At 30.1% G+C, this 19,154-nt stretch overlaps 1 protein-coding gene across 6 annotated transcripts in view; it reads right to left on the bottom strand.

The window, feature by feature from the left end:
• Positions 1–19,154, bottom strand: part of LOC114122327 (tyrosine-protein phosphatase Lar) — a 150,974-nt gene that overhangs the window by 14,071 nt on the left and 117,749 nt on the right. For 2 of the 6 annotated variants that reach the window (XM_050204839.1, XM_050204837.1), the window contains 7 exons: positions 17,107–17,391; positions 10,686–10,715; positions 8,081–8,181; positions 6,456–6,651; positions 5,300–5,433; positions 4,810–4,960; positions 2,952–3,251 (listed from right to left, as the gene is read on the bottom strand). In XM_050204839.1, coding sequence (XP_050060796.1) covers positions 2,952–3,251; positions 4,810–4,960; positions 5,300–5,433; positions 6,456–6,651; positions 8,081–8,181; positions 10,686–10,715; positions 17,107–17,391 — 1,197 coding nt within the window. Of the gene's footprint in view, positions 1–2,951; positions 3,252–4,809; positions 4,961–5,299; positions 5,434–6,455; positions 6,652–8,080; positions 8,182–10,685; positions 10,716–15,823; positions 15,840–17,106; positions 17,392–19,154 lie in introns of those variants that run through there. The other 4 variants (XM_050204842.1, XM_050204838.1, XM_050204840.1 and 1 more) reach the window with 4 other exon arrangements.

A 19,154-nucleotide genomic window follows, 5' to 3' on the forward strand; every position in this document is an offset into this window, starting at 1 on the left:
GAACGGTTCTTGTATATACGTAATATATGGCGTATACAGTGAAATTTTACAACAATATATAAATATATATATATACATACAGTGACGTATAAGAGGGGAATTAGATCCGCTAGTCGTCCACCCAAATCGCCTCTAAAAATCTTTAAAATTACGTTTTTATAGCGTTTATCTAGAATTTTATAACTAAATTGGCGATTGATTTGAAAAACGTCTGTGCAATTAATTTTTCGTTTTACTACTCGTATAAAAAGTAACATATACCGACTATATAGGAACGGAGATCATGATATAAATAACTTAGCGTTGATATAAATAGTATAAATGGTGACAGTTTCTTGGGAATTTGTACCGAATGATAAATGATGACCTGCATTGTCGAAGTTTTTTTCCCATCATAATTTATTGATCCTCACACCCAAATATAAAAACAAAAAAAAAAAAAATCTCGTCTACGTTACTGTATGTATATGTATATATATATACACACATACATTATATATACGAATATATTGGTTTACATTACAATAATATATATTATGTATACATTATGTGTGATTATCCAAGCGATGTGCATTATATTAACTTAAAGCCGTGTATTCTAGGTGCAACTTAACGTTATATAGGTAATATATATAGTGGTGCTCGAAATTCAAGTTCTGACCCATAACCATACATCGACGCATATTGTTACTGTTGTTGTTGAATCTATACGCGCACAGTGTTATGGAGGTATTATATATATGTATCAATGATATAATAACAATTAATTTGTCCGAATCGAAATTCCACGAATATATATATACATGATATTCAACACTATATTATCATATCATTGTATAATATATATACCTATTATACCTGGGTAGACCGTTGTATACTAGTATATGTATTATGTCGTGTGTTACGTGACTAATTAATTATTCTATTCCAGTTTATATAGGTAGATTGATTGGTTGATTGATTGACCGAACAAGGTAATGTGTAATGATATGATATAGTATACTTGGGGGGAAGACAACGACAACGAGTGAAATTCATAAACACTGTCGCACTATATACCCTATCAGGGTGTGATTAAAGTTAATATCTGGCAGGTATGACAGTCGCGGTCATATATTGTTTGCGAAAGGCACGTCAAAGTCGTCCGACATGTGAATTACTGTGGTATTATATATGACGAGGAAAAAAAGCAATTGACGCAATTTACAAGACGTTCTTCGCAGACGATTTTCGCTAAGACGGCGTCGGTTACGTTTATACGAGGACTTCAATAATATTATTTTGGTCATTCGAGCAAAATCGAGGTATTTCATCACCCGTAGTCAGTAGACGGTTTGCAGCTTTTTTTTTTTATCATAATATATAGCCTCAAACGCCGTGAGCATAGTCGATGTATAACACAGACATTGGGTCATCGAAATGTTTTTTTCCGATTTTCCCCATAGACGATTGTGCGCGTACGATTAACATATAAATACACAACAACGTGTATTAATGACACGTTGGTCAATATACGAGTGTGGTTATAAAGTGCAGGGTAATCGCTAGACGATAATATGATCGTTATGGATCAGAACGTTGTGGTGTAAAGTGGTGCGTTGTTTTAAAAAACAAAAAAAAATTATTTTGTTCATAATACTCTACTGTGCGTCTGTGCTCGTATGTCAATTATATATATAACTATTATTATGTTATATCGCTGAGCGCCCGAAAAAAAAAATGTAAAAAGAACATACAGCGATTACGCGGACACGGAAGAGATGTATCACGGTAATTGTACTTATATATAGTACACGGTGTGGAAGAAAGTGTGAAAAAAAAGAAAAAACACAGCGCGTAAAACGAAGAAGATATATAAACAACCACCCGTAGTATATTAATAATCCATATCCATATCCGCGGCCGTCACCACCATGATTTTCATATACAATAATACATCGGCAGATACATATTAAAATATAACGCAAAATTAACAGTAATCGCTATAATATGATATGAGCAAGTAATAGCAGTGCCATGTTAAGTTGGTGGGAGGTAAAGGTTAGAAGTTGCTTCGGGCGGAAACATTAAATTATTATTTTCGTATTATTAAAACAAAATATTTTCAAATTCTATTTATTTAATTTAAAACATTGTTTGTAAAATAAAAATAAGAAAAGAAAAGAAAATCTTAGTCTTTTATTTTTTTTTTTTAAATAATTTTTTATTTTTGATTGATAGTATAGAGAACAAATATGATATTTTATTTGAATACAATTTATTTTTAAGAACTCGAGTCTCCTCCAGCAGACTCCTGTAGGTCTGATTTTCGGAGGAAATTACATTATTCTTTTCATCTGTATGTATAATATTATTAAGGTAATTTTATATAAAAAATAAATCATTATCGTTAAATTGGTCACATAAAACAACGATAACATGTATTTTACATATAAGTTGTTTCATTTTTTAACTATAACGATTGCGGATAAATAAATTAGAAACAATACGTGATTGTTATTTCTCATTTTCATTTTATTTTTCTGCTGGTAAGAAAAATACACGGCACTGCAGGCTAATATAGCGATAGAATATAGCGGCGGTGAAGAAGTAGCACGACCTTCCTACACCTAAAACCTAAACGCATGGCGAAGGCGAATCAAAATACGTATCATAAAATAATATTTTATTAGGTAATATTATTGCACAGGGAAAAATAATATATAATATTATATGTGATATATTGGTCCCCCTGAGCAGGAATAATATCCTTAATATAATATTTTATTAAGTCATAAATCATAAATTTATAATTTGGCCTCGTTAACTTGTATTAGTGTGTGTGTGTGTGTGTGTGTGGCACGATTATAATCGTATTATTTGTGTATGTATGTGTGTGTGAGTGTTTGTGTGATAAAATTGAGGTTATAATATTATAGCGACTGTTGCGTGTTTGGTGAGAATATGCTTACCGTCTTCGCGGGTGCGAACCGTTATCGGGAAAGAAGACGGACCGTCGCCGACGGACGTGCCCGCCAGCACCCAAATCTTGTACTCGGTCCACCGTCTCAGGCCTTCCAGCGTGTACGTAGTGATGTTTTCCACACGGTACGGTTCGGCCTCCGAGTCGGACATACCGCTCTCCGCAGCCATCACCTTGTAGTAGATTATCTGGCCGTTGCTCCGGTCGGACATCGGAGGCTGCCACTGGACCAGGATCGACGTGGGGCTAACGGCCTCGGCGGTTACGTTCTGCGGCGGTGCATCGGGCACTGTTACGGTGCGCAGCAGAAGCAGTACACCGCGGGTTCGGGGGAAAAACACACAAAAAGTCGTGGTGAAGAAATAAAAAAAACAAAAATCAAAAGAAAAAAAATACAAATAATAATAATAATAATAATAATAACGACGACGAAAACGAAAAATAATATTACCACCGCGAGACCGTCGTATTATATTCGTAGGTAGTGTAGAAACAAAACAAAATAATAATAAAAGACGACAAACATCATCGATATAAATCCCATCGTCGTCGTTGAGTACACGATCGGTTGTATTTTTATTTTATTTATTTATTATTATTTTTTTTTTTTTTGGATGGCGCGCGCGGATAAACCCCGTACGGGATGGTAGGTAGATACTACGATCCGATTCAAACAAAAGTAATATTGCGATATATATATATATATATATATATAAAAACAAACGTGAATAACAAATCTATAATATATATATATAATATCGAAGTATGTGTGCTAGTGCATATTCTAACGTCATTAAAACACCGAGCTGCGTCCGATTCTTGTGTACACACAAACAGCAGACATTATATTATATTATTATTATTATAATATACAAACACGCTTTGCGTAAACGGATCTAATATAATATACGTTATGTATATAAATGTTGATACAAGAGATATAAAATATAATATATAATATATATTATATTATGCGAGGTAGTTTTTTTTTTTTTTTAAGACACACATTATTATCGTATACCTAATAAAATATTTATTTATTTTATACACAGGGTAGATACGACAACTTTTGTTGAAATCACGTTAAAATACGTGTGTTCCAATCATATGCATAGGACAGGCACACCCTGTAAAACGTCTCAGATTTAGATATACTCTAAATTATATTACTATACCGTGTATGAATCGACGATTTTCAAATTTTAATCACGAAGGTACAATGGAATGGTAGTAAAATATAGTTATCATTATTCAAACGAATTTGTAGAGTTTAAATTTGCTTCATCACATAGTCTTATAGAGAAACCCTCGAGTATCTATGCCGTTCAACGGAAATTTAATTAAATAAATTTGTATTCACATTGCCTCAGTAAATCACGAATTCACAAAAACGATACCAAGGCTCCCCCACTCGTCGCTCATTATACGAGTATGAATACGTCACATTTGTTCTTAGTATTGCACGGTTTGATCAAGAAGTCGGTTATGAGTGTGTCTCGTTCAAAAAAAAAAAAAAAAAATTACCTCCCGCATATAATTTTTTTATACTGTTCATCGACTATATATGCGTAGTTTCATATCGTTCTCATAATATTCACACACGCCCGCTATAATATGTGTACAGTCGGGGAGCAGCTCGGCGCGATCGGTAAACAACACTCGTGCATGTGTCGCTTTCTTCCGGTGCGTCGTGGTGTGCACTCTATATTATATATTATTATTATTATTATGATGCCGGTCGCGTCTCCTCCTACCTGGAATGCTTTCCGCACGATATACGCGTATAATAGTCGACCGAGTAGAAGTCTCTGACGCATGTTTGCGTCGGCGACACGCCGCTCACTTACCGTATTGTTTAGTCCGGACCTGGATCGGCGGCGTCGGTGCTCCTTCGCCGCGTTGCGATTTTGCCGCCAGCCACACGAAGTAAAGTGTGTTCGGATACAGTCCGGTCAACGAGTAATTCTCCGATACTGGGATGCGCCGATGATGCTTTTCCTGCAGCAATAGTATAAGGATGAGTTATAATGTTTATATAATGTTGTCCCGCACCGAAACCGTTTTGTACGTATTTACATTATGTCTAGGTTTCACTATTTGTGAATATTATTTACCTTACGCGATTATTGCATTTTTGTAAACGATCGGCTATCGTTTCTAACATTCAAAATGGTAAACGGTACACTTAAATAGATGTATGTTGTTGAAATACGTTTACAAATTATGATTATGAGATGTAGGAAACAATAAAGGTTAAATCATCAATTGTGTTGTAAAAAGAAAGTTCATTAAAATGTCGTAACTAAAGTAAGTATATATGTAATTTGTTATATCAACCTGGGCATATGTATCGTTCCAGTACAGTTCATAGCTGAGAATTTGTTCGCCCACTTGATTGGGTTTGGCCCATTGGAGTCCAATAGACGTTTCACCGATTTCATTCACTCGCAAGTCTCTTGGTTGACTGGGCACTAAAATCGTATTTTTATATTAATGACTGCAAACAAAAATACTGACAGAAGTGGTGAGAACTCGAAATAACAAGATTTCGAGAAACACGATGACAATTAAAAATAAAACGAAAAAATATGTAGTGCAAAAATAGAAGTTGTACTAAAAACAACTGATCGAACTCATAATAATAAGATATATTACCATAGATGCAAATATACCTAAAACGTTAGACGCAGAAAAATTTTTAGATAACTCACCAATATATTGTTAAGTTGTATTATATGTATTATTTAATTGTATAAAAACAGTAGGCAGATTGTACACATAAATTTTTTTTTTTTAAATGTCTTTATAAAAAATGTTAATTATTCTATAAAAACCAACTTAGGTACATATACTCAATGTACGATTTTAATATACATATTTAATATTTATTTTACATACATTATATCAACAGATATTTCGTTAATACCTACTGAATTTCATAATAAAAAAATTATAACACGGCACCTTAAATAGGCAATTTAGCTTCATTGCTGTAGTGTATGAGATAATTTTATGAACATGAAAATCATTCTACGATAAATTATTCATTGAATAATTTTGACATCTCATATCAATGAACATTTCACGTCAATATTTTAAGATATTTAATTTTTTTTAAATTTTTTTGATTTTTAAACAATAGAAATTTATCGTTAAAATAATATATTAATTGGCTTACTACATTTTGTTCAGTTTTATTTTCATAGTATATATATCACATCTATATAAGTAATAGCCAATCAACGCCAACGTATTTCTTGTAACAAAAATTGTCCTAGACGGTAGGTGCCGAAACCTTATTAAAAATTTTAAAAATTTAATTGAGTTTCTCCTTTGTGTCATACAAATCCTTCTAGTGAAGCCTCTCTTATAATTGCGTCAAAAATCCTACGGCTAGATGATGGGAACGTCAAGATGTGTTATTTGCAGATATATACCATGCAAAAACCTACAGTGACGCGTAACACTTTAATATGGTGACGGTTATATTTACCTCCTTGTTGCATTTTGACCTGAACTGGCGAAGAAAGAGGTCCGGGTCCAACGCTTGTGAAAGCTTGCACTCGAATGGTATATACGGATAAAGGTGTCAATTCGTTGATGGTAGTTAATTGATTGTTGTCAACTACCATAGTATTCCACGATGATAACTGCTGGTCCGGGTTCACAGTGTAGTACACTTTATAGCGCTAAGGACAAATTGAGGATAATGTAATACAATATTATACAAAACTTAAAATTGTATCGTACGCGTTTCTGTTTGAAGAAAACTCATTTGTACAAGTTTGATATTTTTAGTAAATCATTAATAAAAAAAATAGCTTATATTTTATATTGATAAAATAGTGTTGCGATATGTTTAATAACCTTTAAACTAACTAACTTAGTTTAAAAATAGAACAAAATTTAAAAATCCAAATTAGATAATGTCATTATTAATGTGGCTTTTCCCTCAAAAATTTCACATAAAACGGCTCTTTTCAAATTTGTTTATTATTCTACATGTGAATAAATTGTAAACTTAAAATATACATATTGATATTTAAGTTATAAATATATTTGAAATACGGTGTAAAAACATTGTCTTCGGGTTTAATAAATTTTAAATTTTGTAAACCCTTAATATGTGTAAGTCCAATGATGTCTAATATAGATTAAATAAAAAATATAGATTCTTTTCATTTTTCACTACCTATTTTTTTTTTTTTTTTTTTACTGAAACTATGTTTATTTTTCATTAAATATTAAAATAATAAATGTTTATAACAATATAAACCGATAGCTTTAAATGTTAAGTAGTAGGTACATTGAGAGTGACACGAAAATACGATAATCGAACAACTTAAATTAAAATTAATCAAGACATAAACACATTGAAATACGTTCATAATAGATCATTTATCAACTTATTCACATGAAAGTTATAAAAAACAAAAAACATTAACATATTTATTACAAAAAAAATTATTTTATAGGTGTGTCATATTTGTATAGATTACACAGCCAAGTATTTGTCAAAATTAATAGGTGATATTAGACAACAGCTAAATATTTTTTGTTATAAAAAAAAATAAATATTAAAAAAAATTATTGGTATTAATTAATTTTTATGAAATTACAATTTAAGTATCATATTTTTTTGGTTGATTTATATAATTTATGAAATTTATTATTTAATGTTATAATGTATATACTTATTACTTATATAAGTATATTAATATTGAATAATTAAAAAAAAAATTAACAATTTTTTATATTTTATCAAAATACAATTTTTAATTTATTTCATAGTTGATAATTTGTTTATATAAATAAATTATACAGAAAAATATTCTTGGCCAGAATGTATAGAAATGATAGATATTCAAATTTATTATTAAATTGTTAAGATGATGATAATTTCTCATTTTAATAATAGAGGAAAATGGCCGTTTAAGTTGGTATTCTATTAAGTGTAATAAATTATTAGCTGGTACTCAAATTCTGAGCGCGAAAACGAGTAATCTTATTTACAGAAACGAGTCATAGTCTTACTGTCTATCCGACTTCCGTACAACATACTATATATTTTATTAAGCTCAGCATTTATAATTAAGATACTGTAATTATTGTACTCACAATCACTTGACCGTTCGGCGTCTCAGGTTCTTCCCATTGGATGACCATCGTACTCGAGCTGAGCAAACGTACTTGAATATTCCGTGGAGCGGATCCTGGCTCTAAAATTAAATAAAATATCCATCATGTCTAAAACGTAATATTACATTATATTATGGTGTGCCACACAGGTGTTTGAACTTTTCTTAGGATCTTCTATTAGATAATATATTTTCAAATAAAATCGATAGATTAAGTAATACTTTTTCAAATTAAAACTTTTAAAAAAAAAGTATTTTAACATAATAATATAATATTAATAATCGTATAATAGTTACTTAAATATAATATATACCTAAAAAAAAAAAATCACAAAATATTGATCTGAATAAAAGTTATTACATAGTTAGTTAATAACATTTGTCAGTTCTTTGTTACACGCTATGTATAATTTTAGTTGAAGTTTCGTACCTCTTGCGGGATAGTGCGATAAAAGGCTTTGGTGTATTGTAAAAACATTATAAAGCTCGCATAAGAAAATGATTTTTCCATTACTGTTCGTTTATTTTCAATTGGGCCGTGGTGAAAATTCTAATATTTTATATTTTATAAATTAAAGAATTCTTTAGAAAAACGGGCAATTGAGTACATAATCTTATCTAACATAAATTGCAATGATCTACAATAAAAAGTTCTAACTGTGACACACCATGTATAATGTATATTTCCTGTAATCTATAATATGTAGTAAATAATGTAATAGGTATATGTAGTAATAAATAATAACGCGAGTTAAAAAACAATTAATATTATAATTATTACATTGTTTATTATTCAATACTATATTGTCTGGATAGTAAACATATTTATAAAAAAAGCAATTATATATATATATTATATACAACATCAACATGTGTGACGTCGAAATATAAAAAACTATAACCATTAAACCATTATCATACAAACATCATCTCCTTCAAAAAAAAATATGTAATCCATACAATTAATTTTCTCGATTGGATCAAATAGTGAGTTGTAAGTATTTGAGGTATATAATGACCATTTTCCGAACTAAATTAAATTGCTTTTTCCACTACAAAGAAAAAGTTTAGATTAAAACGATTTCAAAGTGTGATAGTTACCGTTTAAACGAAAAATTAGTAAAAACGTTTATTTCAATTTAGATACACATTGGAAATATAAAGTTTTTAAAGTTTTAATTACCAAGTAGTTTTTCGGAGTTTGTATTGCTAATTAGTAATTACTAATAAATTAATAAAATTAAATGAAATTTTGCTCCAATTATAATTAAAATTTTAAGTAGAATGGGTCTGAAAACATTTTTTAGTAAAATATTAATAGTAATACAGTTCTAAAAAATAATTCTGTAATAATTAGAATTAGATTTAATAATAAAAAAAAAATATATATATTATGTTAAGATATACTAAGCAAGAATAGGTATATAATATGCAAATTGCATATAATTTAATAATATGTGTAAAAAGGGCAGGTGATTTGATGTTACACATGTTAATTTTTTTTAATTATAAAATATTATGTTGGGATTAAATTCAAAAATACTAAACGTGATTAAAAATAATAGTTATATTATTATTATTTTTTTTTATGTATTATAATATACAGGGAACAGAAAAATACCTAAATTAATAACGTTAATAATAAATAGATCATCTGTAGTAAGATTACATTTTTAAACACATTTGATGGTATTTTATTAAAAATTTGTATCTAAAACGCTTTGCAATGAAATAGAGGTATGTTTTTACCACATCATGCGTCAAAGTATAACAATTATAATATGTTTTTAATCAAAACTATTTTAATTAATAATTTATTATTTTTATATTAAATTTTATTTTAGATTCTGGACAAATTACAATGGTGTATATTTTAGGCATTAAAAAAAAAAAAACAAATATTAAAATATATTAAAAGTAAATTATTTTATATTAAAAATATACCATTAAATTAAAAAAAAAATATTTTTTTATTTATTCACGCAACGCATTTTTGTATAAAATAAATAATAGAAGGATCAGTAAGTGAAAAAAATAACTTTAAAAATGTGACCAATTGGATGTTTATTATTTTATACAGGCACCTATTATATATATTTAATTTAAGTTTTAATTCGAAAAATGATATTCATATATATGCACATAATCAGAATAAATTACGGTTACGCATATCATTTTTGGAAACGAGAACAAAACTTTTATCCACTCACGAATTGTGTATTCGTCGCAAAAGGAAATTAATCAATTCTAGAAATTTCAAAGGAAATTGAATTATTATTTAAGCATTGTTAAACCAAGTTTGATGTCATTCGGAAAAAGGGAATATAATTTTTATTAATTTTAGTTTGTTTTATATAAAAACTTATAAATATTCGCAGTTAATTTTTAAAAATCGATTAATGTTAGTAGTAAACAGAATAATAGTGTTATGCGTTATTTATATACGTATATATATTATATATATATATGTATAGCGTAGCTATATAAGACGAGAAAATTAATTTTGCTGTTAAAAAAGGCGTAGATAATATATATTATATTGAATAATAAACAACAAGGTTGGTTAAAAATCAAATCTAACTTACTTGCACCTTCACCAAAAGCAGATAGGCCCGCTAGAAGAAAAAAAAAACAGAAATATAAGAGTGAGCGAGTTAAAATAGTACACATATACGTATACACTGACACACACACAAATATATGAATATAGTGTGCGTATAAGAGCTTGCAGAAATACGGGCGGCGTCCCGTACACTGCAGCAGTGTATACACATATCATAGAAAAGCGTTATCAAAATATAAGTGTATTCAATAGCCCGATAAAAACCGGACGTCTACGATGATGATATATATCTATATAACTAAGTATACGTACGTATATATATATATATAATACATATATATACAGTGCAGTGCTGTTCTTCAAAAGCTTTTAAACTAATGAAACAGAAGTTTTTCATTCCTGTAGGTACCTAGTTGATATAATTTGACGCCCGTGTTATTATCATTATCTTTTTTTTTCTCTGTCGCCAGTCTCGGGCGCGTATCCTCTATGCACAACCACCGTTTTGTCGTCTATACAAACTAATACTATATATAATAATAATAATATAATACACATGACATCTATACACGCCTACACACACGCACAAACTTACACTGTATACGATGCACGTTGCGTTTAATTAATATACAGTTTTAATTTTATACCGTGTTTACAGCGTTCACACAATGGTGTAATTATAACAACAGCGATTTTGTAGACAATGAGCTAAAAAAAAAAAATTCATTACGTAATCGCGAGGTTAGCTCCGAGCGGGCGCGGTGGGTAGGTGTCTAGGAATATCATAACAATAATAATAAAACAATGTATAACCACACTATACTACCCTTTGCGTCAAGTCAGACAACACCGCCGTAGAAACAACGCAGCTATACCTATAGTGCTGCAGCTACTTTTTTTTGGGGAGGGGGGCCGAAAGCTGCGACCCGGCGGCGGACTACTAAACGTTGATGTTATATTATTATTTTAATATACATAAAATTTAACTTTTCATTATACGTTTAATAATATAATAAGCCGACTTGTATGATATTATTTTTTCTCTAAAATGGAGGTCACGCAGGGGATAAAAACGTTAGTCGCTATATATAGGTAAGTTACCCACGGCCTCGGTCCCGTATACTGTATATTACGGTAGCCGCAACCACTACCACCACCACCGCATCATCATCTCTTCGCTCCGAATGTTATTATTATTATTATTATTTTTTTTTTCGGCATTGTGAAACATATATAATATAGGTGGTACGGCGGCAGTATCCTTAGAGGTGATTAAATTGTATACCTCCGTCGAGAAAATGCGTGTAAAACAAGTTATTAAATCGCGCCAACGCGATCGGCTGAAAAGCAGCAGCATCAAGTTTAATTCTATATTATGATAAACAGTATTTGTGCGCATTGTTCATGGGCGTGAGCCTTAGAATATTAAAAAAAAAAAAAAAAAAAAAATATTAAACACAGCCACAACACACGATTGTTGTTCTTTAGTGTTTGATGTATTATTAGTGATGCACTCGAGGGAGGATTTTTAACCGATAATATAATCAAAAATATTTAGAACAAAACCATAATAGAAAGGCAAATAATAATACAATACAATTTATTATAACCTTAGTATATATTTAAATATGTATTTTGCGGTTCGGAAAATCCCGACCGTATTAAACGAATAAATTACTGTAAAACATTTAATTTATTGAGAGAAAATATGCGCGTTTAGTATATATAATATTATAGTCGAGAAGAAAATAAGAATACTCCGCCAAGACACGGCCGATATTTTATATTATTTATATGGTATATGAATAGTGTGTGTTCTTAAGTTTCGAAATCAGATATGCATAAAGGGGTTGCCATCATTTTACGTCGTGCTTAAACTTTGATAATTATAATATTTGATTATTATAATATAATATGTATATAGTGCCCAAACTTATTAATTTAAAAAACCGTTTTGAATTATTGACGTGCATTTTCCGGTAGGGGGGGGAGGCGAAGAAAAACGTAATCTAAAATAAAATCTAGGAGCGCTTAATACTATATTATATTGTATGCACGCGGTAATGTTTAAACGTGTTCACGGGAGTCGACACAATTTCGTACCTAATAAAAAGTATATTTAATATCTTAATAAAAACATCTTATCGATTTCAATGATCAAGTGGGAACTAATTTAAAAAAAACAGATTTAATAACATTATTATTATAATGTATATACTATATATGCGTACCGTATCGGGGTCAAAACATGTGGGTTCGATACTCTAAAACGTGTATATAGAAATCCTATTTTGAAGATTACGTAAGTTTTATTCAAGACGTCATATATATATATATATATATATATACATATAATACCATATTCCAGGTAAAGGTTTTTTTTTTTTTTATTAATTTTCGATGCAGTGTGTTCCGCGTTTCTTATTTTTCACGTCTACAACACAAGAATTTGTGGGGTAGTGGGAGTCGGGAAAGTACCGTGCTGCTGCTACAACAACGCGGTGTAACAATAATATATGTATACATATGAATTCGATTTTACGTTATATATTTTTAATGTTAATATTTTTTGAATCGATGAGCACACACGTTCGCCGCCGTGGTACTCGTAATCTAGGGAAAAACGCGAGCACGTACAACGTATGCGTATTACCCATATATAAATATAATATAGTTTTATTGTCTGCGCGTTCCCATTGTACGATAACCACGTACAAGCCATCGACCGCAAGGGGACGGATGGGAGAAAACATCATCGACATATGCATGTAATTTCGGTTAATTACGGAAAAACGGTTTTTGGAAAAGGGCGGCGACGTAGGGGGATCTAAATATGCCTCAGTGGCGTCATTGTCCGCCGCCGTGTGTGCAACGCACAATACTGAAACTGTATACACATAATATAGTGGCGTAGAAAAAAAAGAAATTCGCTCGATAAAAAAAAAAACATATTTATTTATAAATGTATTTATATACATATTGTAGTCCTGAAATGGGAAATTAATAATTGGTTTTTATTTTTAACTTATTTATATTATAAAAACTCAGATTTGCGGAAAAAATATACATTTTTAATAACGTTCGATCTTTTCACAACAAATATTAATAATAATTGAAATGCATCGAGCAATATTGAAAAATATAACCGATTTCAACTCGATTATTACGATATATTAGACAATGTTTAATTCAAATCAAACGAGTGAATTAAAAAAAAATTGCTCTTTTATGTTTAGAAAATTTATATTTTATATAATATGTGTATGTATATACGACACGAAATATAAATAATTCTATCTGAATCGAAATTTCTCATGATTAAAGTAAATTTCTAATATTTAAGGACAAATGACGTTTATGATGTTTATACTTATATATAAATAAGCATTGAGAAGTGAAACGATGACATGAAAGGATTAAATGAAAAATATATTTTTCTCGCATAACTACACTGCATCGGACAACGATGACGGTAATTGAATTAACTAAATCAATAGGTTCTGGTCCGGGAGTTTTAGTGTAACGAGGGCTTCGTCGCTGCGACAGCCAAGCAAACGCAGGTATGATCGGGTGAGTGAGTGAACTACGAATGACAGACGGGCGGGGGAGGGGGCGTTTGAAATGAAAATAAAAACAGTCAATTGCTGATGGCAATTCTATTATTAGTGTTTCCATTATATATATATATTCGATCAGTGGCATATGTGTATATAGTTATACACCGCGAATGTGAACGAAATGAAAATAATAATAAAAATCTCGATTTATATTCATTTGATAAACCTTTCTTTTATGTTAATACATTATTTTTTTTCCCGGCATACATTATATTATTACGAAGTATTCGTCGAGACACGTCAGAATGTAATTAGCTAATGGGTTGTCATCTGTACAACGAATATTATGAGGCACGGCAGAGATAATGATAATAATAATAATAATAATATTATTATTATTATGTACAACGTTATATATTTTACTGTATGCTGTTTGCGGGGACATTTTCATCGTAAAAGCTAAATGTTTCATAAAGATATTATTATACACGGTGGTGTTAATTATTTGCCCGATTGAACATTGTATAATATTATACGTACACGCAAAACCTAAACCTCGCTGTGTCGCAGACGTGTATATTATAATATTTTGTATGTTTAATTTATAATCATTGTACCGCCCCGAAAAGCAATATCAGCATAGTGAGAAGTGGTTGTAGAATATAATAAGAATCGATAATATTGGGTTTAAAACGACAACGATAAAACGTAAATATTTTTTTTTCATCAGAATATTATAATTATTTGAGGTTTGGATTAAAAAGTTTAATTAAAATTTAAATACGATCTGGAGTGTTTGGTTAAAAGTTTTTATTTTCAAAAATATATATACCTAATAAATTATTTTACTTAGTTTTTATGATATTCGGATAATATGTAAATTATTTGTTGTGTTATGGTATGATTATTTTGGAAAACTATTTTAATTATTATCACATTGTAACGATTATTAAAAACAGTTTTCAATTAAAAAAATTATGATTACCTATGATTCATTATTTTTTTTGAAAAAAAGGTAATTTTATCGTGGTTTATATTATACTATTATAACACTTACATAGTTATAATATTATCATAAAATAATAAAAATCTTAACACTTAATCCGTCTTATTACTTGTTGGTTTATGATAACTGATTAAAATATTAGCTCAGTTATAAATGAAACAAAAAACAAAAAAGTGATTATAGTGTAACTACGTATAGATACTGTAGCGTTCTGCAACTGTAAGAAAGATTGACTAACATTTTTAAATCAGCGTGTAAATTTTTTAAAAAGTGAAAAATCCACAATTCAAAAAAAAAAAAAATTGTGCAGCATATATACACGTCAAAACAAAAAAGATTTTATTTATACTATATAGGTAGGTACTAAATGGCAGAAGGAAGAAAAATAATAGGTGTATATAGTCTTATTCTATGCTTAATTACTACTGTGAGTTTGATTGAGACTAATCATTTTCACTTTAAAGTAAGTAATAGTGTTTACTGTGCAAAATCTACGTACGTCAAAAAAGTGCAATCAAAACACAAAAGGTGCAAAACATCAAAAAAAAAAAAAAAAATAGTGTATACATTTAAACATCAAAATATTCGCGCACTTACTTAGATTAATAAATAATTTTTTAACGAAATTTTATCCGTTAAAAACATGTTCAAATGTAGCATGAAATACACATAAAAAACAATAATTTTTTTAGGAAGGGAAGTTATTATGAATGGAGATAAGTTGAGGGGGGGGAGTTGCGTTTATATTCAAGACTACCGTCTTTTATAACACGTTTTGTTGGCTCTTAGTCGTCGGTCAAAAATTAATTAAAAGCTCACAGTGGAAAAAAAAGAATAAGAATATATTTTTTTTGGCGGGAAAAGTTTAAGAATAAAGGCATTCGACCTCTGGCACCATTAATTAGTTTTCTAATTAGACCGGGAAATTAACCGTTTTGAAATTTCCACTTTTACTGTATAAGCTAAATATATACACCACCGCTGTGTGACTGTATATATGTGCTTTTTTCCGTTGTTGTTGTTCTCATTAAAACAACAATAAAAGACGGGTCTTCCGTCCAAAAAAATAATAATGATAATAATAAAAAACGCAAGTTTGTTCAAGCTGTTATTTGACCAAAAAAAAAAAAAAAAAAAACAAAACAAAAAATAAACAAGTAAATAATGATAACGTCAATAGTTGTAATTGAAAAACCATTATCCTAATGGATTTCCGTCGCACACCTCCAAACGTGACAGTCCATCTAAACCACCACCCATCCCATCCCCCACATATTATTTGATATATATAGTGACTTTTTAGCTGAGATATTATTTTATCTTGCTATACAGAATTTACACTACGGGCACTCATATTATAATGCTATTATAATGACGGTCACCAGCTGCATTGACGTGACTACATATTACGATGATAACCCGCGGCGAACTATCCATATAATAAAGTACACAATTTTATACTACTGTCCAGGTTTTCGTACCGGCACGATATAACATTTAACAATAACCAAAACGCGTAACAAAAAATAATAATAAAATGTCAATAATATTATTATTTATATGCTTTGCGCGTATTATAATGGCACAGTATAGTATGCTTCTGAAAACGAAACGAATTTCCACATATAATACACTCCCTGCAATAGCTAGCATCCAAATTCGACCCCCACAACGATCCCTTCCGGAATAAAAAAAAAATAAGTCCGTTAAATTATTATAATTTATCCCTCGGGTCACGAAAAACAACAACAACAACAACAACAACGGGGAGAATAGCACAGTAAAAATCATAATAACAATATAAAATTCTGAAAAAAAGACGGGGTAGAGTTATTTTGACGGGATTCGGCAGGATATAGGTTTGTAAAACGTCATGTTACCTGTCTCTCCAGTGGTGGCCACGATTGGTGGCGACGGAGGCCCGTGACCGAACCCGTTGACGGCCGATATGGTGAACTCGTACTGGGTGTAAGGGCTCAGCGGTCGTATCGTGTAGTACATGGTCACCACACCGCTGATGACGCCCGGAGACTGAGATGCTGATCTGGGTTTGTGCGATATCGTGTAGTACTGTATGTCATCTGGGTTGGGATGTGACCAGCTCAGCTTTACCGATGTGGACGTCACGTCCGAAACTTTGACATCGATCGGAGGACTAGGTAGCGCTATACGAACAAAAAAAAAAACAATGAGATCTAGGTTCTATGGGTACTACGATTTTATATGAAATATGAAATATTTCATATTATCCGAACGATACTATATTATGTAGTTAAGTGCAACGGTCATCAATGGTCGATGGTACTTTAATAACCTAACCTCCTCCAGACGTTTGCCGAAGTGAACGAAACTCTTATTTGGACACATAAAAATAAGCGATGGTATGTTAAAGAAGTAAAATACGGTGATTTGTGAACGCGGTTGTAAACATTTTTAAGGAATTAAGTTATACAATTATTTCAAACATTTAAATTTACTATAAGTAATACCAAAAATGATAAATGTATAAGATAAGGCAACAATTATTTCTTCTTTGATATTAATATTGTACCGGCGGAGCATCATATTATGTTAGGTATTTCTACGAAATATATTTACTGTGAACGTTTTCACTAGGTTTCAACTGAATACAGGTTACCCAGCGCATACCTTTAAAAAGGCGGAATAGTGAAATTCATACAATAAAACCCTTCAACATATTTACATATATCACTTATAAAATCCTCGTGGGATAACCACCTGCAGAAGGAATATAATATATATACAGGTATATAATACAAATCAAAAAGTCGATTACCTTTAAAATCGGTTTTAAATCGGGACGAACGACAAACAGAGTTTCGATGAAATTAACAGATAAGTAATATATAATGTATATTATACACATTGTAAACACCACGCTTTGCTGCAGTCAAATAAAAAAAGCAATGAACGAAAAAGGCAGGCAAGTGAATAAGAACAAAAGGACATTTTTGAAAATAAGTACCAGCAGCGTTAAATATAGATTATAGTCTGGGTATACATAATGTATTATATAATGTATAAAAGCGAATATATAATAGCATTAAAAAAACAAAAAATACGAACTTTAGAAAAACGTTTAAACAAAATGTGACACGTGGTGTTTTATATAATAAAAGTGCTTTCAAATAATGAATCACCTTTACAATTTATTGATGTAAAATTATTTTAGGTACAACAAGCATAAACACCGAGGAATTCTATTCTTTTAAATGTACAAAATAAGATTCAGTAGAATTTGTTTCTTTATGTTTGACGTAGAAAAATCGAATTTCTATGATACAAAGTTATATATTTTTTTCATTCAAGGGAACTTGTTTTTTTTTTTATTATTTCTGTTTGTCGTTATATCATAATAAAAACGTCCATAATAATTTAAGCTCTCGTCGTCAAAGTCGTATCATATATTAATAATGTATACCGAGCTGGTTGTATTATTATCCTGCAGTTTCCAAACTTGTAATAATCATTCGATACAATGAATTATATATAATATTCTGAAGCGGAATATCTAGTATTACATACAACGTCAATGTAATTTAATACAAATCGCAGTAGTTGAGTATGAAATGCGTTTGGCGACCGATATCTGAAGAACAAGAAAACGTCTATTCAATATATAGTGAGGCTTACTATATACCTTGTATGCGATAGGAATTCGCACTAACTTTAATTACATTTAACCCTTAACGAGTTAAGTTCAACTATCTATCTAATAATCACTGTAGTAGGTAGGTACTTAAGGTAGATTATATATAATATAGGCAGCTACATATATGTATGGATATCATGGGTTTAATTAGTTTAATAAATCCTTAACATATATAGTTTTATCATATGACGATCACTTCACCGATAAAATATGTATATAATATCGTAATAATTATATTATAATGTGTGTTGCGTG

Source organism: Aphis gossypii, chromosome 3 (genome assembly GCF_020184175.1).
Source record: "Aphis gossypii isolate Hap1 chromosome 3, ASM2018417v2, whole genome shotgun sequence".
Taxonomy (NCBI): Eukaryota; Metazoa; Arthropoda; class Insecta; order Hemiptera; family Aphididae; genus Aphis; species Aphis gossypii.